The sequence below is a fragment of the Coptis chinensis genome, chromosome 6 (assembly GCF_015680905.1).
Source record: "Coptis chinensis isolate HL-2020 chromosome 6, ASM1568090v1, whole genome shotgun sequence".
NCBI classification, from domain to species: domain Eukaryota; kingdom Viridiplantae; phylum Streptophyta; class Magnoliopsida; order Ranunculales; family Ranunculaceae; genus Coptis; species Coptis chinensis.
The window spans coordinates 36,033,843-36,055,659 of record NC_141461.1 but is presented as its reverse complement, the minus strand read 5'-3'; the positions used below and the strand labels follow the sequence as shown (position 1 = coordinate 36,055,659).

Genomic DNA, 21,817 nt, shown 5'->3' with positions numbered 1-21,817 from the left:
TTAGTACAAAACAACATGTAAAGTCGGGCTTAGGGGCTGAAAGTTTACAAGCAGAAAAATTAAACACAAATACAAATCAAAGGAATTAACACATCAACATGTTTAATCGATGCATTATTTATTCGACGTAAGCTTCTAACCAACTCAATTTTAAATTAAGTTACTTGGTCAAGCAAAATGCGTTGTTTATTCAAAATTAAGTCTTCAATTTAGTTCAATTTTATCCAATCATATCGTTAATAAATTTCACCAATTCCAATAAATTTCACCATAACTAACAAACCAGTATGCAAAATGCATTGAACTAACTTCAAAGAATAATTCACACGGAGAATCGAAATTGGATACAAATGCATTGAGCTAATATCAAATAATAATTAACATAAAATCAGAAACTAGATGCAACCTGATTGAACCAACCTAAATCGAATCAAAACAAATTTATCAAACTAACCTCAAAAAATTATTAAAGAGAAATCAAGAAATTTGATGCAAATGTAACGAACTAACCTCAAAAAATAATTAATGGAAATTAGAACATTAATGCAAATGCATTGACCTAAACACAACGAATAATTAACGGGAAATCAGAAACTGGATGCAAATGCATGGAACTGACCTCAAAGAATAATTAACGAGAAATAGAAAAATGGATAAAACATATTGAACTAGCCTCAAAAGAATAATTAATGGTAAATCGAAAACCGGATGCCAATACATCAACTAACCTCAAAGAATAATTAACTAAAAAATCTAAAACTGATACAAATACATAGAACTAATCTCAAAGAACAATTAATGGAAAATTGGAACCTGGATACAAATGCATAGAACTAACCTCAACAAATTATTAACGGAAATCAAAACCTAATGCAAATACATCGAACTAACCTCAAATAATAATTAACTAAAAAAATCAGAAATTGGATGTAATGACATCGAAGCTAACCTCAAAGAATCATTAACTAACATAAAATCGAAACTAGATGCATAATCACAAATACAACGAATTAACGAAAAAATTGAAAACGGGATACAAATGCATTGAACCGACCTCATAGAATAATTAATAGAATCGAAAAGCCGGATGCAACTACATCGAATTAAGCTCAAACAATAATTAAAATGAAATTAAAAATATGATGCATATGCATCAATTAACGAAATTGGAAATTGATACAAATGTAAGGAATTAATCTAAAAATAATTAACAATAAATCAAAAATTGGTTGCAACTGCATGGAACTAACCTCAAAGAATAATTACTGGAAAATTGGAAACTTTATGAAATTGCATTTAACTGACCTCAAAGAATAATTAACAAGAAATCATAAAACTGGATGAAAATGTGTTGAACTAACCTCAAAGAATAAGTAACAGAAAATTAGATATAAATACATTGAATTATTCTCAAAAAATAATTCACTGAAAATTGGATGCAAATGCATTGAATTAACCTCAAAGAATAATTAATGGAAAATTGAAAATTGTATGCAAATGCATTGAATTAAGCTAAAAAAAAAACAAGAAATCGAAAACTGTATGTATAGACAAGTGTTTGAGCTGATAGACAACTACGAGTATATAGTTTGTCTTTTCGCTATCACTAAGTTTTTGAAAATAAAATAGATTTTAGTATGATCTCTAATTTATCATAAGTAAAAGTTAATAGATAAATATAATATTAATATATTTTTTTTACTTATACATTAAAGCAAAAATAAAAATATATGTTTTTTTCAAATCATAAGAAAAAAAATAGCTTCATATAACGGCACCCGTTCGTAGGACGGGTTCGAAAACTAGTATATACTAAAAACGTGAATCTTGGTGGTGTTTTTATTGGGCTTTTAATGGGCGGGCCTAGTTTTATTATTATTGGCGCTCCACAACAAAACAACAAAAATAGACAAAACCCATTTCATTATCTTCCGCCACCCCATTCCCACCGGTCGTCTTACCATTCCTCGCGGTAAACTAACTCTCTCTCTCTCTCTCTTGCTTTAATTTGAATTTGAATTTGTTTCAATTGTTTAAAGTAATTATTCATTTTGTTTCTTTTCAAATGCTTATAATATCATCTTGTTTGGCTTTCATTAGTAGAACATGTCATTTGATGCCAACTTTATAATGCTATTGCACTTCACTTTTTCTTGGTTTAACTATATCATTTAAGGCTGTCTTATTTATATTCATCATAACGCGCGTGTGGATCTCAAATATTTACTGGGTTAATACTGTACTTGAACTATCTATTGTTTCATCCATATTGTATACACGTTCTTACACATTCGTAGAATGAATTTACGACTTCTCACCTTGAAACACCCTAAATTGTCTACTCATGGTTGCAGCAGTAATTTTGAACAACTGATCAGCTCTCGGACAGATCTTGCCTTCAAAATCTACTTCATTTTATCTTCCTAGGTAAGCTCTCATATGAATTGAGGATGCCATGTCCCTACTTATAAATTTGTTTGTGTTAAAATTTATTGAAAAATGTTCCCGTACCAGCTGCTGCTGTTGCACTGACATTGTGAGTGACTGAATTTTTATTGAGATGCCAGAGTATACTCTACTTTCTCATTGCTGTTTTAGTCTGATATCTATGTTGTAGGATCTCATCTCATATGCATTGAAAATTGTATTGTGATCATATTCTGCAACAGAGAAGCTTAATTTATTTATAAGTTTTCTCGACATTAAATTTGTGTTGACTTTTCTATCTTTGGTCCGAGTTTACTTGGACCTTTGAGTCCACCAGCATTGAAATCTCATATTGTTGTATACTTGTCCTTGGGTTACACACTGTCGGATTTGTTGTTTACACTATGATTGCCTTGGAATTAACTAAATTGTATCACTATTTTCACTCAATCAGGTCAACACAATATCTGAAGCCCATGCTTCGCTTATAAGAAGAATGTGTTAACTGTTAAGTTGGTGTCATTAATTAAAATCCCATATGATGGAGTCAGTGTAATATCTTAAAACCATACTTAGATACCAACAAGTGCTTGTTAACTTGTAGCGAGTATTCTATATAATATAATTGCTTATTGTTCTTAATTTCCCATTGTTTCTATCTTTCAGCCATATTGTTTAAATAAAACTATTGGTTCTTGGTTGGTTTTTTCTTCTTATCTGATTTATCTTATTGGTACCATTTTAAGCTTTTGGCCATGGGCAGAATATTATAGACTGTAAAACGTTGGAAACTTGACCAAATGTGGCAGATTGTAGTGGTGTTTTTACATCCTAGGTCCATAGGTTTGACTTGTTAAATATATTTTCACATGCATTGCTTATGTAAATGTGTTTTAGCTTTGTTTTCTTGGATATATAAGTTTACTTACGTCTTTTTTAATTTGTTGTACCAGAGTTGGTTGCTTGTAGATTTATGAAGAGTAAATAAACAATAATGTCTTCAAAATGTGTACTTAAGCATTAATTTGTATCGTTTGATCAACCATGGAATGGCACTTTTGCTAGTAAATCTTGAAGTCTGTACTTACGTGTTAATATTTCATTGTTTGAATAATTTTAGAATACCACTTTTGCTAGTAAATTCTGAATCACCTTGGCTCTCGAATGAACCCTAGATAGACACTATTTCCACCGTTTTAGTTCAAATAAGAAATGCTGAAGTTGTTCCCTCGTGTCACTTGAAAAACAAATAGTAAAAGAGAAAAGAAAGGTGTCAGTTGAAAACAGTCCACAACGCCAAGTGAAACTTTAGCATATTGTGAAAAATATACAGGTAATTATTTAAATCGATCCAATACACTCACAAAACAAGAACATAACTTGCCTAATATCAATCTCAATATGTACAGTCATCATAATGCCTTTCTCTATTTGATTTGTCAAAGAAACTACTCTTCAAGGAAACACAAAGTTGTTTGGTGTCCTGCTTAGCTTACACTTATTGCATACAGATCTCGAAGTACGAGAGGAGTAATTGTCGTAATCACTAAGAGTCTTCGAGATTTGTGTCAGAACATCATCCATGCAATAGTAACCAACTATGACACTGTCACAAAGACAGGTCTTAAAATTTGCGAACCTTGGAAAGAAAGTCTTTAAACGACACGTGTATATTTTATTCCCAAATATACCCTCAATACCAGTTCATGATTTTGAATTGTGTGACATTTCGGTTAGCCCAAAAATCAAAAATTCTGTTCAAATTCAGAGAGACGGTAGATTTTGGAATATATCGCTTTATTTTTCTGAAAAACCTAACTTTTATTTGTTTGTTTTGTGATTGGAGATAGAAGAAAAACAGATGGGGGATGTGGAGAAGAAGAAGAACACTGTAGCTGTACTGGATCCACCAACAGACAGGCCAGTCCGTGTTTATGCAGATGGGATATACGATCTTTTCCACTTTGGTCATGCTCGTTCTCTTGAACAAGCAAAAAAATCGTAATATTTCGTTCCTTGTTTTCCAATTTTGAGTAAAATTTTGTTTTTTCTTTGTGTATTGGTTGTTTTACTTGATATAAGAGATGAAGTTTGTTTATTATTGTGTAGATTGGTTGGTTTGGTTGATTTGGGACTTGTAATGTTTATGCTTGAATGTTTTTTTTTAGTTGATTCGTTTCTGCATTATCTGTATATGTTTTGTTTTTAAGAAAAAAGATCCAATATTAGTGAGGGGTGTTGTTATGTCATTGTGTGATGTTTTGGAAATCAAGTAAATGGTTCATTGCTATCTGTAGAGATGTTAGTATATTTATCATTTATATCATTGTTACCTTTGTTTTGACAAAAAGAGGAGGAGGGGGATGTCCTATTTATTTCCATGATGTTTACTAGCTATTATGAAATCCTGTGTATATTACTTTGTTGGTATTTTCTGTTGAATTGTTAGATATACCCTTTTTTTTGTAAATAATGGGCGCCTTGTATTTATGCATTTGATTGATCAAGTTCTAAATCACACATTGCTGATGAACTATAGGTTTCCAAACACATATCTGCTAGTTGGATGTTGCAATGATGAAACCACCCACAGATATAAAGGAAAAACGGTTATGACCAAGACGAAGCTTATGAATCTCTTCGCCACTGCAGGTTGGCCTTTTTGTTTCTTGTTCTAATATATGTTGAGATTCTTTATGTTAGGTGGGTTCTGTCTTTTTTTGGAGAGGAAAACTATATAGATTATTGAAGCACTAAATGTTTGTTTTGTTTGTCTATTTAGGTGGGTTGACGAAGTTATTCCGGATGCCCCATGGGTCCTCTCACAGGAGTTTCTTGACAAGCACAAGATTGATTATGTAGCCCACGACTCTCTTCCGTAAGGTTCAGCCAATTATAGATATTTGTATTGATGCACTATATGATAGAATCCTTTGAAGTGCCATTTTTTAATGCACATTTTCTTCTAGTAACAGTGATTCATCTGTGTGTGTGTGTGTTTACTTAATAGTGATTCATTGACCACATTTAAGTATAGTTAATTATTTTATCTTCACTCCATACTTTATACAGCTATGCCGATGCAAGTGGCGCTGGAAAAGATGTCTACGAGTTTGTAAGTTCAGTTGGTTAGCTGGCCTTGGTCACTTTATCTGGTTTTACTTGAGTTATCTATCTGTTTCCCCAAATTACTTATGTGACTACGTTATGCGAGTTCTATAATTCAGGTCAAATCCATCGGGAAGTTTAAGGAAACTCAAAGGACAGAGGGAATCTCTACTTCAGATATCATTATGAGGATGCTGAAAGATTATAACCAGTATGTCATGCGTAACTTGGACCGTGGTTATACAAGGAAAGATCTTGGTGTTAGCTATGTGAAGGCATGATCTTTGTCCCATGTTATTTGTTCGTGCAGCTCTTTTTTATTATTTTACTCCTATATTTGGGAATTAACATTATTCGTCTATGTTTATAAAAGGAAAAACGACTGAGGGTGAACATGAGCTTAAAGAAGCTGCGTGACAAAGCAAAGGAACACCAAGAAAAAGTTGGAGAAAAGGTATGTATATTTCGGTATGAGGAACTTACTGATAAGTTTTAATGAGGCAGAGATAGATATCTGAGTCATTCCCGTAATAAGAAATAAATTTTGTGACTCCTTTACTTTCATGGTTAATTAAAATATTTAAAGGAGATCTGATACAGTAGGCGTTTTAGAATTAATACACAGGCAGTCATTGCTGTTCCACTCATCATTCACTTCCAGTTTTTAGAAAGATCTAATCTAAGTCGGAGCTAGTGAATCCGTATGCACTTATAATTTTAACAAATCTGTACCCATTTTAAGAAAGTTAAAAAAAAGAGAGACAACAAACGCCCTGTGCTCAGTAAAGAGAGACAACAAACGCCATTTTAAGAAAGATCAAATCGCTTTCGTTTCAGGGTTTTTCTAAACCCTAAATAATTTTCCGGCAATCTCAAAATCGAAGTTCGGTAATGGAGGAAAACTTGGTGATGATGGAATGCAGGAAAAGTCTTGAAGAGACAATCTGCGATAAAAGGAGCAATTTGGTTATGCCATATCTTGAGGGCAATATCATCTTTGAAATTTTCAGGGGGATTCGCGCTTGCAAAATTAACAAATTGAGGTTTGATTGCAAACAGTGGTACAACTTATTTGGCAGTTCCTATTTATTGATGCCCACCTTCGTCAGTCAAAACTTGGTTTGATGGCCATACCAACCAGTCTCCCCCTACACAGTAAATGGGGGCGCATGCATGTTGATCCTGATTTTGTACATATTATGAATGAAAAGGTTTCCATTCGTAATTTAAGTATAAGAAGGAAAAAATTTGTGAGAGGTACTTGCAATGGTTTAGTATTGCTAGAAGATATATGTGCTACTGGAAATCTAAGCATTGCCAATCCTGTTACTGGTCAGCTGCTCAAACTGCCTCCTTGTACTCAAAGAAGTAAAAAATTGGATATTGTACGTGGAACCACATACTTTGATTGCAGTGAGGAATATAAAATAATCTCAATTGTTATTCACAAAACTGGATGGTTTGGATGTGAAATGCTTGCTGTGGGTTCCAGTGCGTGGAAATGGGTTGCTTCACCTTTTGAGTGCGTAGGTAAGTGGTCCCCGTCAGAACGTGGTTGCGTTTCTATTAAAGGAGTGTTTCATATTATATTTTCCATTAGAGGGTCTGTTCATACAGTTTCTTTTGATACTGTTGAGGAGAAATTTTACAAGTCGGAATTCCAAAATAATTGCTTGTTAAGAGCGGAAGTTTTACACGAAATTGAAGGTTGTCCTTCTGTTGTGGTGCCCAACTTTTGGGCACGAGGTCGCCAGTTGGATATATGGGTCTTGAAAGACTTGTGCACAGGAGAATAGGATAAACAATACACTATTAGTCTTACAGTATATCGTGACAAATTTTCTGGAAAATTGGACTTTCCCTATATTGTTGGTGTTCTTAAAAATGGTAGATTCTTGATCCTAAAACGAGATAGCCGATGGGGAAATGAGTACTATAGTTATGATGTACAGCGCATCAGTTGAAATTTTTGAATCTTGACCTAACGCTTTGGAATATGTTTTCCGACTTCATGTTGAAAGCCTTGTCTCTTGCCGCAGACCATAGACCATCGCTACACCCTCTATCTAGTATTTATTGCATTATTTTTTATCATTTCTGTTTTTTTCATGTTATTTATGTTGAAGACTTGTATTTTGGGGTTTTGTTTATGATAAATTTGAGCCATGCGAGAAGATGTTTTCAAGTACTAGCTATTTGGCCCGCCTATGGCTGGACTTGCCATTTTTAAAGTTGACTTCGGCTGGAAAAATAAAATAAAAACACCCAGTGCCTTACTACATATCAATCACTTAGCTCAGTGAGGATGCTAATGTGCAAATCAGTTAGCCCATACCTTAAACAAGTCTTTTATTAGAGCCACTAAGTGAGCTATTTTTGCAACTGACTAAAGAGAAAGTAAATGGGAATCTTTGTTGCATGGACAGGCTTGGCCGTTGGAACTAAATGTATCGTTGTCTGTCTCTGTGTTCCAGCCATGTGCATATATGATAGATTGGGGCGAGTTTAGTCGAGCCAAGTGTGAGACCACATTCAAAGGGCTAAAATACCGTTACTTCATATTTAGTTAGCGTTTGCTTGTGGTTGGAAAGTCTCGGAGGTCGTGCAGTAATCCATGTTATTGTGTTTAATGTATCCGTTATCTGAATGAAGGTCCTTAATGTTGCATTTCCCCACTAACAGAAGGACATTGGGTACTTTTTACTATTCCTTATTTAGATAGCAGTTGAGATTGAAGTGCTTTATTTTATCAAGATATTGCAGATCCAGACTGTTGCAAAAACGGCTGGTATGCATCGTAATGAGTGGGTGGAAAATGCAGATCGTTGGATTGTTGGTTTCCTAGGAATGTTTGAGGAAGGTTGTCATAAAATGGTGAGTGGTTTGGCACTTTGGTTTTTAGCATATTTAATAGCATTCCATATCTTATTGTCATTTCTCTTGATACCCCTTGCGCATTTACCAGGGAACGGCTATTAGGGATAGAATCCAAGAGAGGCTAAAGGGTCAAAATTCGGGAGGATTGTTGCAGGATGGTGATGAAATGGATTACGAAGAATACTACGATGAAGATGAAGAATACTACGACGAAGATGAAGAATACTATGACGATGAGGAAGAAAAATAGATAAGGTGCTCGATGTGTTCTTTTGATACAGTTGGCATGAAACAGCTGTTGTATGTTTGGATTTGATAGATAGGTAATGACGTTCATATATGTCAGGGTTGCGAGAGTGAAATTGGTTATTGTTAGTTATTGGCGCTTCATCTTTACAGTTACTACTATACAGCCTCTGTATTTTAGTGAAATTTTCTGAAACTCAACTATTTGAAATCTGAAACACCAAATTTCCCACTTTTCTTCACCCTGTCTATGGTTTTCCAATGATTTCACTTTTCAACCAAAATATGGCATTAATCAAGAATCGATAATTATGAATCTGTAAAAGTTGTGTTCAATATCTTCTCCCTTTTACCTTATTGATCCTAAATTTCATAATGGACTTATTGTTTTTTTTTTTTTTTTTTTTTTCAACATCCCATGTAAAAGTCATTAAACTTTATGGCCTCTCCTGTGGGCGAAAACAGAGCTTCTCTCTTAACTCTTCTCTTTCATCTATCCTACAGTGTGTAACCTCTTAGCCGTCCTAAGTTCACTTCTCATATAGGAAGCAGGAGAACCCCTGATCCTTTTTCTACATCTAACTTTATCAGCTTGGGAAAGCATCTATGGAATCTAGCGTGGAACAACACCAAGATACGATATGATAATCGAAGGAAACAAGAGAATAGAGGAGCTTCAAAGCAGAACATGTTTAATCTATTCTTCAGGAAGAAAGCACAAAGGGTGATTGAACTGGATTGTATAAATGGTCCGCACCAAGTAAATGGACCGCTCACTCTTGTGGGTAAGATATATGGAGGGCACAAACTACTGACTAGAAGACCTAAGTGCGATGCATAGACTATGGCAAACAAAGAATGAAATCTGCTTGGAAATGGTGGATAGAGATCATATCCAAATTACGTTTGAAGAGGAAAAAGAACGAGCACATGTACTCTGGAAAACGGGCCATGGAACATATATGGGTACATCCTATCAATTAAGGAGTGGAGGGGAAGTCACCGGATGGAGGATTATAATTTTGATTTTGTTAAGTTTTGGGTACAAATATGGGACCTTCCAAAGGTACGCATAAATCAAGCTAATGTACGGAAGATTGGAGCAGAACTTGGGGAAGTATGTGAAGTCGATCTCTCATGCCCTCCAGAATTTAACCAACCTGTTGCTAGAGTGAAGATAGAAATGGACATTAAAGAACGTCTAACAAAGGAGCAGAACATCAAACCGAAACAGGGGGGGCCGTAGTCGATTCAAGTATGAGAAGCTTGAAATCTTCGCTACTTCGCAAGCATCATAGGACACGACCAATATAATCAAGCCGCGATTAGGGCACAATATAGATATGATATATCAAAAACGGAGGAACCCCAAAGAGTCATCAAACCTTTTTCTCATACCAACCGAAAGCCCCACAATTCTTCAATGGCATAGCATTTACTGGGAAACAAAGGGTCGTCATAGTAGGAGAGCCGCAGAAGCTAAGAGTGGAAGAAATGCCGGCGTCTCCGGCTAACGGAGGAAAAGGGTACGGGCTGAGAGCTAGACAAGACAGATGGAACACTGCCACGCCCGGAAAAATCCGGCTAATAGAGACAAAAACGCCAATACTCAAGATGTTGACCCGAGGAAACAGGATTTGAAATCACAACGGCTAGCACACAGCTGGACGTAATTACAACGGATAGAATTCAGCATTCTGGACCCCCACCTCCCCCTCTGATAGAAAGGATAGCTAGGCCCAAAGGACATGGGCCAGAGAAAGGCGAGATAGGGCTGTTGGGGCCTGGGCAAGAAAAAGGCAAAGGCCAGCTGGTGGTGTTTGAAAGGCAACAAAATAACATGGGCTACATGAACAAAAACGTAATGGGCCTGACCGCAATAATGATGCTTTAAATAGGGAAGAAGGTGGGAGAGAGGATGCAATACAAGATAAGATCGAGACCAAGTATCAATGTGTCCAACCTGGAGCACAATATAGTCAAATCAAGCATGATGAAGGTAGTAGGATGCGCCGCCCTCAAAACCCACCACAACACCTACAATCAACATTTCCAAGGAAAAGCTCAGCAAAACCAAGGAGATCTAGTATGAGAAAGAGGAGATATCCAGCGTGCGAGAGCAGAAAGCAGAGTTCCTATTCCAAAGCAAAGCGACGCGTGGACGAGGTTTCAAGACAAAGGTATCTCGAGGCATAAAGCAAAAGAGGAGGCCACGATCGGTTTAAATGCAATAACAGAGCCGAAGAAAAGGAAGAGGAGTCTAATGGAGTAAGGAATACCGGAAAAAAAAAAGGAAGTCTAGCAAGAGAAATTTATCAACCCATGGTCCGTGAGGGCGAAAGTATAAATGGCGGAGAAGGAGCATTCTAGAGGCTGTGAAGAGATCAAAAAGGCAAAGATACAAGCGGATGAAATGAGAAATAGAGGGGAAGGAGATAGACTTATCCCAATAGGAACGCCAATTGTTCCAATATCCATTGGTCGAAAGTGAATCCCAAAGTGAACAAGGGGGGACTGAGGAGGAGGGCATGAATACCTCCTCAGAACCGTCTACAACAAATGAAGAAGACACGAGTCGACTTCGGATGAAGAGGTGGATACAGAAGATTCTGAAGACATGAAGGATGATTTGACGGTTTGAGGCTGGACTAGAACACCCAGATCAAGAAGTTATCAATTATGAGGCCCAAGATATGGCTGGCCTAGAGGACGACTGTGAAGGGTTTGATGACCAACCCATACCTCTGGCTATGGATGATTCTACAGTGATCAGACAGATTCAAGATAAAGAAAGCGAAGCATCAGAACAAGGTGGGAAGGCTCTAGTAATGGAGGGGAGCAGCAATACGCAAGACTACAGCAAGAAAGGAAGTGAGGATAACATAAACAAATGAGGGTCCATTATTTCTCCCCTCGGGCTCGCTGGTGGTCCCCCCACACCGCCTCTATCTCCATGACGATCCAAGCACCGAACCGCCGGGGATAGGTACCACCACAGCGGTTCAACAACTAAAGGACCCGTTGGGAAGTTCAAGTTGATATTATGTGTTTGTCTGAAACTAAAGCAAGTCAAGAAGGAATAAAGAAACTGAGTAAACAACTGAAGATGAGTGGGTCTTTTGCTGTTCCTGCGCTAGGAAGGAGTGGAGGTCTAGCAGTCTTGTGGAGAGAAGGAGTCGATCTAGAAATTCTTGGAGCTTCACGACACCAAGTTACAGGTAAAATTGTCAATTATTTCCATAAGGAGCCTTGGTTTTTTTCTTTTGTGTATGGAGAACCTATTGCTCATAATAGGAATAAAGTTTGGAATGAGCTAAGGGGATTAGCCCCTTTGATCCCAGGACCTTGGATTCTGTTTGGGGATTTTAATGCCATTGCTAGTCTAGATGAGAAAATAGGGGGAAGAAGTAAAATCACAAAAAGCATGGAGGAGTTCAATGGCCTTATTATCGATTCAATTTTGTGGATTTAGGGTTCAAGGGCCCTAAATACACTTGGAGCAACAATAGGAGGATTCAAGATCATATCTTGGAAAGGCTTGATCGAGCCTTGGCTACACCTCGAGTGGCTAGTCGCTTTCCTAATGCCCGTGATCGTGGACTGGGCTAATGCTACCTCGACCATATTTCTCTGTTTATAAATCTGCTAATAAAGTTGAAAGTTTGCCTAGACCTTTTAAGTTTTTGATATGTGGCTCAAAAATGAGGGATGCTTATCGTTATTGAGAAAGCTTGGAATTCGATAAAGGCCGATCTTCCCGATAGAACATTTATAAATAAGATGAGTAAGACTAGGAAGGATCTCACTTTGGAATAAGCATGTGTTTGGGAATATCTTCACTAATATAAAGGCTACCCAAGCTAAGCTCAATTGTTCATCCAAAGCCTTTCAAGATAGGAAACTATACCAAGGCTAAGAAGCTTAAAGAGGAGCTCCAGGACTGGTATATTAAAGAAGAAGACTTTTGGAAACAAAAGTCATCTAATACCTGGCTTAAAGATGGTGGGAGAAACACAAAGTTTTTTCACTTATCCACCATATACAGAAGAAGGAAAAATAATATCGAAAAGATAAGGAATAATGAGGGGGAATGGCAGGAAGGAAGAATAGAGGTGGGAACCTCTCTTAATCAATACTTTAAGGAGATTTTCACCTCTGATCAACCTGGGACAAATGAGGATATCCTTAATTTGTTTCAACCTTATGTTACCCCTACTGAAAATGAAAGGCTCACTGCTATTCCTACTTCTGAGGAGATTTGGACTGTGGTCAAAAAGATGGGGAGCCTTAAGTCCCCTGGACCTGATGGGTTCCAAGGCATTTTTTATCAGAAGTGCTGGGATACCATAGGGCCAACTGTGGTTGATTTTGTTCAGGATTTCTTTAACCTGGGATCCCTGAACCCAGAGGTAAATGAGACCTTTATAGCTTTGATTCCAAAGGTTGCTAACCCAGACCATGCTTTTAAATTCAGGCCTATTAGCCTCTGTAACTTTGGGTACAAGATTATCTCCAAAATTCTGGCCAACAGACTGAAAGGTCTGATTAACAACATCATATCCCCATTCCAAGGGGCTTTTATCAAGGGCAGAAGCATTGGGGATAATGTTGGCCTGGCTTGTGAGGTTTTTCACAACATGAAAAACATGAAATCTAAGAGAGAGGGTTGGATTGCTCTTAAGCTTGACATGGCCAAGGCCTATGACAGGGTGGAATGGGGCTTTGTAGACAAAATCTTTGAAAAACTTGGATTCAATGAGAAATGGAGACATATGATATACCAGTGTGTATCTACTGTCTCATTCAAAGTCATGCTCAATGGGTCCCCTCTGGAGAAGTTCACCCCTCGAAAAGAGTTAGGCAAAAGGGATCCCATATCCCCATATTTGTTCATTTTGGTCTCAGAAGCTTTATCTAGAATGGTGGCCAAGGCTGAACAAGAGGAAAGGGTTCATGGGATTAAAATCAAAAGACATTCCCCTGCTCTCACTCATCTGCTATATGCAGATGACTTGATCCTCTTCACTAAAGCAAATGTGGTAGAGAGTGGAAATCTGAAGAAAATTCTGGATGATTACTGTGCTGCCTCAGGGCAAAAAATAAATTATGAAAAGTCTAGTGTCTTCTTCAGTAGGAATGTCAACTATAGACAAAAGATGAAACTCAAGAGGTATTGGAAAATCGAAAATTCTCCAAAAGAAAAATATCCGGGAGTGCCTATTATGCTATCAAGAAAAAGTCCGAGGACTTTGACTACCCGTAGACAAGATTCATACCAAGATAAAAGGTTGGAAAGCAAAGGTGTTATCCCAAGCCGGGAGAACAACTCTTATCCAGCAAAGGCTCGCACCATACCCCTATATGCTATGTCAACTTATCTCGCTCCCCGTGGCTACTTGCAATAAGATTGATGAGCATGTAGAGATTTCAGTGGTCCGGGAAGGAACAAACAAAAGTGTCCATACCAAAGGGTGGGACTCTATCCGTCAACCAAAACAAGTTGGAGGTTTGGGGTTAAGGAAGGCTAGGGACATGAATATGGCTATCCTTGCAAAGCTACCATGGAAGGTCACCAACGATGTTTCTTCCTTATGGACAAGAACCTTGTTCAAAGATATATGGGAAGAAGCGGATCGGAGATGTAGACAAACCCACGACAAAGCCTCCTACTTTTGGAAAGGCATACACAAAGCCTTCAATGCCATTAGTGGGGGCTTAATATGGGGATTGGGAATGGGGAAACAACTTCTCGCTTCAAAGACCCATGGCTAAAATGTAAGAATAAACCAAGAACCTGGAAGAATCAGGGTGGAAAACCCTAGTTTGCGAACAAGGTAGTCTCGAGTCGTTCTTGAGTGATAAAAGTGGGTGGGATGAAACTAAGATAAGGAATCATTTTGATCCTTACCCGAAAGCAACCACATCCCCGACTATCAAAGTTAGACTGAGCAAGCCTTGGTACAAGATGAAGTGGAATGGGGACAAGTATGGGCACCTAACCGCTAAATCAAAAGATATAGGTTCCTTAAAACCGGAGGCCGAAGTTGGGACAAAGTTCAAGTTCAAACTCCCACTCCCTCACCCAGGTGTGGAAATCCCCACTACTACCGGCTTTTATTCAGATGTTCCTATGGAAGCTATACATGCATATGCTTCCAATGGGAGACATTCGCGTAAAAGAAAGATAAAAGGGATTTATCATGTCCATTTTGCTTAAGGGAGTTGGAAACAAATTTGAACATCCGCTATTCACTTGTGAATGGACAAGAACGTGGTGGTATAGCTCTATACTAGGGCCGGGACACCACAAAGATCTTCCTTCTAAGACAGAGATTGGATATGCTGATCTTGTGGAGCTGCAGTAAGGCCAAAGATCAAGCGCTGGCTGGGATACACATGGCTTTTATTCTATATCACATATGGACTTCCAGAAATGAGCTCAAATTTGAGAACAGAAAAGCCAACAGAGAAAGAATTCTCAGGGAAAGCAGCAGACAGGCAGACAAGTGCTACAAGGCCTTCAGAGAAGAACATCTCACCCCGAATCTTAGCTCAGCTATACTTAAACATAGTTTTGAGGAACTTTTTCCCCTTATTCCAAATGATAGTATTATAATAAGCTTTGATGCATCTTTTCACAGGGAATTGGGATGGGCAGGAGCTGGGGCAGTAGCATCGGACAGTGAAGGATGCGTCATTGGGGCAGCTGTCAGAAGATTTAGAACTACTGAGAGCGGTGATCGAGCCGAAAGCAAAAGGTTTCGGTTTTTCTTTAACAAGGAGGCTTGGGAAGCCACATTTTGTGTGTATAGGCGATAACAAGGAGGTGATCAGATCACTACAAGGTCACCTATGTCGATGGGAATGGGAAGCCATGACAAACTATATTACCTCTCTAGTACCTGTTAGTAGCTCTGTAGAGTTTAAATGGATTAGTAGGGCTTTCAATGGGGATGCAGACTCCCTAGCTGCTTGGGCCTATCGGAGCTAGGTAACTCGATCTTCGAATTGTATGGTTGATACAAATTGTGTTCCTTTATGGGTGTGAGGGTGGGTTGCTTAAGATTGATATATATAAAATAGTATGATTTGCACCAAAAAAAAACTTATTGTTTTTCACTTTTTCAGTCCTTGAAACACTGACCAAAAACAATTAAAAGTAAACGTCTAGTTAAGGGAATCCTTGTATTTCTAAGTACGTGTTTCCGCTCTTATATTTTGAGTTCGACGGCCGCAGCCTTACTGACCGCCAAAGGGGTATGTGTGTTCTTGGGTGGTTGGAACGGATCACCCATACCCAGCCTGGAGGGCACCACCCATGCCTGTTAGGAACAGATCCCACATCATGAGACTCCAAGTTGAGAGAACTCATGGCGGGTAGGTGCACCAACGACCTTCTTGACCAGTTGGACTATGTTGTTGGGTGTCATGAGATACGTATTGATGTACATAGCGTGGATGGTAAACAGTTGCTAAACTGTGTTAGAATCAGAACATTACCTCCAAATTATCAAGATTGCATCCAAATCCAGCATATCAGTTTTGGCTCCTGGTTTGCATAAATTACAAAAAATATATATATAGCAGCCATTTGTTCATTACAAATACAGAATTTTGGTTTTCAAGGGATCAACGAATTGTCTTGGAATCTTAGTTCTGCATCAACACAGCCTAAGTTGGACTGTAAACTATCAGTGAAGAAGCAAAGTTGCTTCCCCAACAAAGAGAAGGATCCATTCTCCACACAGTACTACAGTACTACACATGAATTTGATACTCTTTTTTAGGAACCTTACAACACTATTATCATCTGTCCAAGACTCATTAAATTTTCCAAAAACCTAGGCTGAATTCTGATTGTTGTTGTGCCATGTCCATCTTTTACTTGTTGCACCATTGAGAAATGGATTATTGATGTGTCGTGGCATTCCAAAGTTGAGCACGGATGCCTCTCTGATGTCTTTACACTTGCAGTGACTCATTTAAGCATCTGCCTCGCCCTTCGCATATACTCTCCATTTATCAAGCATCTTTACCATACTTCACCAGTTCTAACCATTCCATTCCTCTGATTTTCAAAAACTGCAACAGCACCTTCATTCAACTATCCTCTATTGCAAATCAGCATTCCTTCAATTTGGCAAATCTACCACACTTTTACTGAAAATGAGTCTTTTTCTGATTTGCATCATCCAAATCACAAATAAACGATGACAATCCAACAATAATCATAATCATTAAGTTGCTTAAATGGAACTCACTATGCAGTTAAAAGCACAGGCACTGGCGACACCTCATTATACTCAAGGGTGTGATGCCACGCCTGTTGCATGGGTACAGGTACAAGTGTCTGGTTTGGACACGGGTACGACAGTTCGGACACGGCAAGCTCTAAAATATCAGACACACGGGACACAGCTAATATTTTATTTTGAATTTTTTATTAAATATATTTATTTCAATCCTTAAAAACAATGAAATTTAAAAAGCATAGTGTTAAGAGTTCCAAAATATAACACCACGTTGATGGTCCGGCAACAGCAAAAACTAGCCCAAGTTGGGCAACTTTAGTCTGACCCAGCTTTAAATGGGATGATTTAAGACATCAAAAATTGATATCCTTAGGCACAACAGAAAATTATTATTTTTTAAGTACAACACCAAATTGATGTCCAGCAAAATCTTAGCAAGGTAATCCACAGCACGATTAGTTTCCCTATAACAATGGCTAAAGCTACAATGCTCTAATTCAGCAACTTTCATCCCAATAGACACACTACTGTACCATGGAGGTTCAACAACACCTTTCGCAATCTGCACTGCTTAGTAGAGTCTAAGCATATTTGTTTATCTACTCTGAATTGCTTTCATATTTAACGAAGGTTGGAGCGGGACAGCTTGTTTGAGACGAGGAAACCCAAAAGTTTAAATCACGTCTTGTACTTCAGATTCAATCAAATTCTTATATCAAAATTTTCCCACCCCCTTGCATGGTCTACAGCCTCAATGGGCATTGTAGGAGAAGTCCAACAGGCATTATGCGTAAAGTTCAGGTGCTTCTGATTTGATCATGTTCCCTGACAATCTTTGTAACTCGAATTGGGCATCAACAAGTTGTGGATGAGATTGATCATCCGATGCAAAAACATGAATCTCACTCATAATGTCAATCCAACTAAGCCCAGGATCCTTTTCCAACATCATTGATCTGACCTTCCTTCTCATTTCCCTAACAGCATCCCATTCCCTTAAACCAGCATAAAGATTTGAAAGCATTACAAGAGTTGCAGTATCTTCCGCATCCATAGTTAGTACTTGCTCTGCTGCATAGACTCCGAGTTCCAGAGTTCGATATGTTATGCATGAGCTTAGTAGGGTTCTCCATAAATCAAGAGAATCTTTGCCACATGGGGATTCATCAATCAAAATTTTTGCCTCCTGCAATAATCCGGCTCGACTAAGCAGGCTTACCATGCACGAGTAGTGCTTTAGCCCAGGCTCTAAACCCTCTCTCTTCATGTAATTCCAAAAGAACTTTCCTCCTTCAACTAGGCCGCAGTGGCTGCAAGCTGAGAGCATAGAGATGAAAGTAACTTGATCTGGTCTCAAACCTTGTTTTAAGATCTCATCAAATAAGTTGATAGCCTCCTCTGCTTTGCCATGGTTACTGTATCCTCCAAGTAATGAATTCCAGCACTTCAAATCTGGATCTGGAACCATGAAGAATATTAATTCAGCTGCAGGAAGGTTACCCGTTTTTACATACATATCCACCAGACTCCCACAAACACACATATCCTCCTCATATCCTGTTTTTACTGCCTGTGAATGAATCATTTCTCCTTGCTTTAGACTTGCAAGATCAGCACATGAACTCAGAACACAGCTTAAAACAAAGCTGTCAACCTTGTGGCCTTCTGCTAGCACTTGGTAGAAGTACTTGAGTGCATTTTCACTATCACCTAATTTCGAAATACCCGATATCATTTCTGTCCAAACAATCACATCCTTCTCCGTTATTGAATTCAAAAGTTTTTCTGCAGAATCTATCTCCCCATGTTTCAAATACATAGATATTAGTGTACTTCCTACAAAAATACTACTCCCGAATCCGGCTTTCTCAACATGGGCATGAAGGGGGCTACCATAATCCAAAGATGGTAAGTCTCGGACTGCAGAAATGGTGGTCGCAAAAGTATATTCATCTGGCTTTATTACAGCCATTTGGCATAATTGGATGAACACAGACATTGCCGTCTCTCCATCACTATTCTCCATATACCCAGCTATAACTGAATTCCATGAGACCAAGTCTGGGAACTCGATCTTCCTAAATACTAAATATGCAGCCTCATTATCACCACAACTCGAATACATATCAACAAGTGCATTTTGCAACGGCGTATCAGGTGGTTCATTGTTTTTTATCACTTGGGCATGAATAACTTGTCCACTAATATAATATCTCAATCTACTACAAGCATTCAAGATCATCGTATAAGTAAACTGGGTTGGCCCAAAACCAGCCCTTACCATATTAGAAAAAAATGTAAGCCCTTGTCTTATCCTATCATTCTTCATGCTTCCAAATATCACAGAATTCCAAGCAATAGCATCTTTAACAACCATACCATTAAACACTTGTACACCATATTCCAAATTCCCACAACTCGAGTACATACCAAGTAAAGAAGTCTGAACAACAATATCATTACAAAAACCATACTTTACAACCATAGAATGCAAAGCTGATCCCATTAACATATCTCCAACAGAATAAGCTGCTTGAACCAAATTTGACAAAGTAGTATTATTTGGCCTGTGTTCTTCAAGTAACAACTTGGGTAACAGTTCAAAAGCATAAATAGCTTGTTGGGGTTGTTTAGAATAAGCTGAAATGATTGCATTGTATGAAATAATGTTTCTTTCAGGCATATGATCAAATACATTACGAGAATCTACAAGTGACCCACATTTTGCATACATGGAAATAAGATTGTTGTTGATGTATGGAGTTTGAAATGTGGTGGTTAAAATGAGGAGGGCGTGAAGTTGGCGGGCTTTTGTTAGTGAAGTTATTGAAGTGCAGTTTTGAACAAGTGTTGTGCATGAAAACAAGGACATGGATATATAATTTTTGTTAGTTCAAAATCTCGACATTTATACCGATGAAAGACTGGGAAATTTGAGATATCGTTTTTGTAGACGATAGATTTGAAATGTCGGTGGAATTTTTCGCGGATCTGGAGCATGTGTCTGTTAATGATAGCCGATAGCCAATAGCCAATAGTAGAGAGTGAGAGAGAGAAGTCTTGATCAAAGTGGGTGCACATTTTTAGTTAGTGGGTTTAATAATAAAATGGGTCTAGTGCATAATAGCAAGTGCTAATATCATCACCCTAATTAAAAACTTTGTTAGCAATCGTGTTTACTTCACATGTATTTTATATTATCCATTATGTTACGCATAAGACTTACTTATCGCAAATTAAACATTTGCAGATTAGGGTAGAGAGGATTTGGAGAGTTGTGGTATAGCTTTTGGAGGTGGTGGCGGAGGAGTTAGAGTTTTGGTGGAAGCTTTTCTATAATTGAAATGCAAAATCTCCTTCAGCCGAGCAGTCCCAAAATCACGCATTAGACATCTAAAAAGTTCACGCCAAGTGAATTTATGTCCATTTACAATATTTGTTGTCAGTTGATTTTTTTTCGTAATATTTCTTTTTATGGTTCCTTTCTTATTGTCACTACTTGTTTTATACAAAAATAAAACAAATAACTAAAAATAACAAATATTGGATGTTTTGTAATATGGGCAATTAAAAATGATAATCTCAATGAAGAAACCAATAAAGCCACATTTTCAAGAAAAATCCTAGCAATGTGGATGCATGTTTGTTGCAATTAAGAAATTATATTAAAATCCCTTAAGAAAAAAAAATCAATGTGAAATTAAAAGGAGAAGCCAAAATGTGAGGAGTATCATAATCACCATGTTAAGTTCTTAATTCGAAGTATTGAATTGTAGTATGAAGGCAATAAAAAAACCAAAGTTGAGTTGTTTAAAGTTGAAGTTGGGAGAAAATCACAGATGTGGACGGGATGTTATACATTTTACTATTGATTTTCAAGTTTTTATGCCGAGAATTTGTAAGTGAAACTCTAAACCGATAAAATACATGATTCAAAGCCTTTTTTTTTTCATCTCTATGTTCTTAACAAAATTTCTAACATGTTTTTTTGTTATTTTATTTTGGTTTATACTTTATAACGTGTTAAAGAAAATATTGGAGGGGCTGAGCCGCTTAATTTGTCAAAGTGTTTCGATTATCTCGAATCTGATTTCTCTATTAGTGGGAATATCAACGAGACTAAGATAAACTTTGTTATAGAGTTTTTAGTCTCCTTCAAACATTCCATCTGTAGGGTTTTTACCGATCTCTCATGCATGATTCCTACGATATGTATAATTACACTATATCACATGCAGAAAATAGTGCAGCGGAAACAGAAGATCGTACCTTGGTCACAGCTTTCAATTTGAAGTTCCAAGCTTTGATCCACAGGAGAAGATGATGTTCTTGGTACACTCAAGATCTTCTTCTTCTCAACTTAGCTGAAGTCAAGTTCCAACCATGAACGGGAAGCAACCTTTGTTCACGAACCAAGAACCGACAATGGCTAGGGAGGTTACCACCTATGGAATCTCCACAAATTACTAGCTTCTTCTTTAGAAAATGTTGGAGGCCACCATTAAAGGAGAGAGAGCTTTTCTTTGTTAGGATGATCAATATGTGAGGGGTGGGGGGTCTATTTATAGAGCTCTCCCACCTCCTCAATATTGGATAGGATAGAGTCCTATACTCATCTAATATCGATATAGGATAGAGTCCTACACTCATCCTAATACTTCGTGGTTATCCTTATCTTGGTGGTTTATCCTTATCCCGGTGGCGTTTATCCAAACCTTATTTCCAACATCTCCCACTCGCCAACAACGGCCAAGAAGGTTTCTAAGAGAAGCATTTAAGTAGAATGCTTTCGACCATTTGTGTGTCTCACACGGCAAATGGTTCGTGTGACCCTAGCACACGTATTATGATATCTGTGAAGTAGCAAGTCGCAATGAAAAGCACGACACAATGATCTACCATGAAAG

At 37.7% G+C, this 21,817-nt stretch overlaps 2 protein-coding genes across 2 annotated transcripts; one reads left to right on the top strand and one right to left on the bottom strand.

Annotated features, from left to right (window-relative positions):
• The first annotated feature begins 1,839 nt into the window (after positions 1–1,839).
• On the top strand, positions 1,840–8,892 carry LOC147492766 (choline-phosphate cytidylyltransferase 1-like). The gene is given in 11 exon segments (XM_086565215.1): positions 1,840–1,972; positions 2,355–2,427; positions 4,274–4,428; positions 4,967–5,040; positions 5,043–5,079; positions 5,210–5,305; positions 5,500–5,542; positions 5,655–5,810; positions 5,909–5,989; positions 8,299–8,409; positions 8,501–8,892. Coding segments are annotated over 9 exon segments (900 nt in total). The 5' UTR covers positions 1,840–1,972; positions 2,355–2,427; positions 4,274–4,288; the 3' UTR covers positions 8,663–8,892.
• Positions 8,893–17,258: 8,366 nt separating this feature from the next.
• On the bottom strand, positions 17,259–19,931 carry LOC147492765 (Pentatricopeptide repeat (PPR) superfamily protein). Its single transcript, XM_086566520.1, has one exon. The coding sequence runs from the start codon at positions 19,780–19,782 to the stop codon at positions 17,695–17,697; it is 2,088 nt and encodes a 695-aa protein (XP_086422646.1). The 5' UTR covers positions 19,783–19,931; the 3' UTR covers positions 17,259–17,694.
• Between the last annotated feature and the right edge of the window lie 1,886 nt (positions 19,932–21,817).

Bases quoted from the DNA above. Each gene is read 5' to 3' on its own strand.
- LOC147492765 (XM_086566520.1), bottom strand. From the start codon at position 19,782: ATGTCCTTGTTTTCATGCACAACACTTGTTCAAAACTGCACTTCAATA.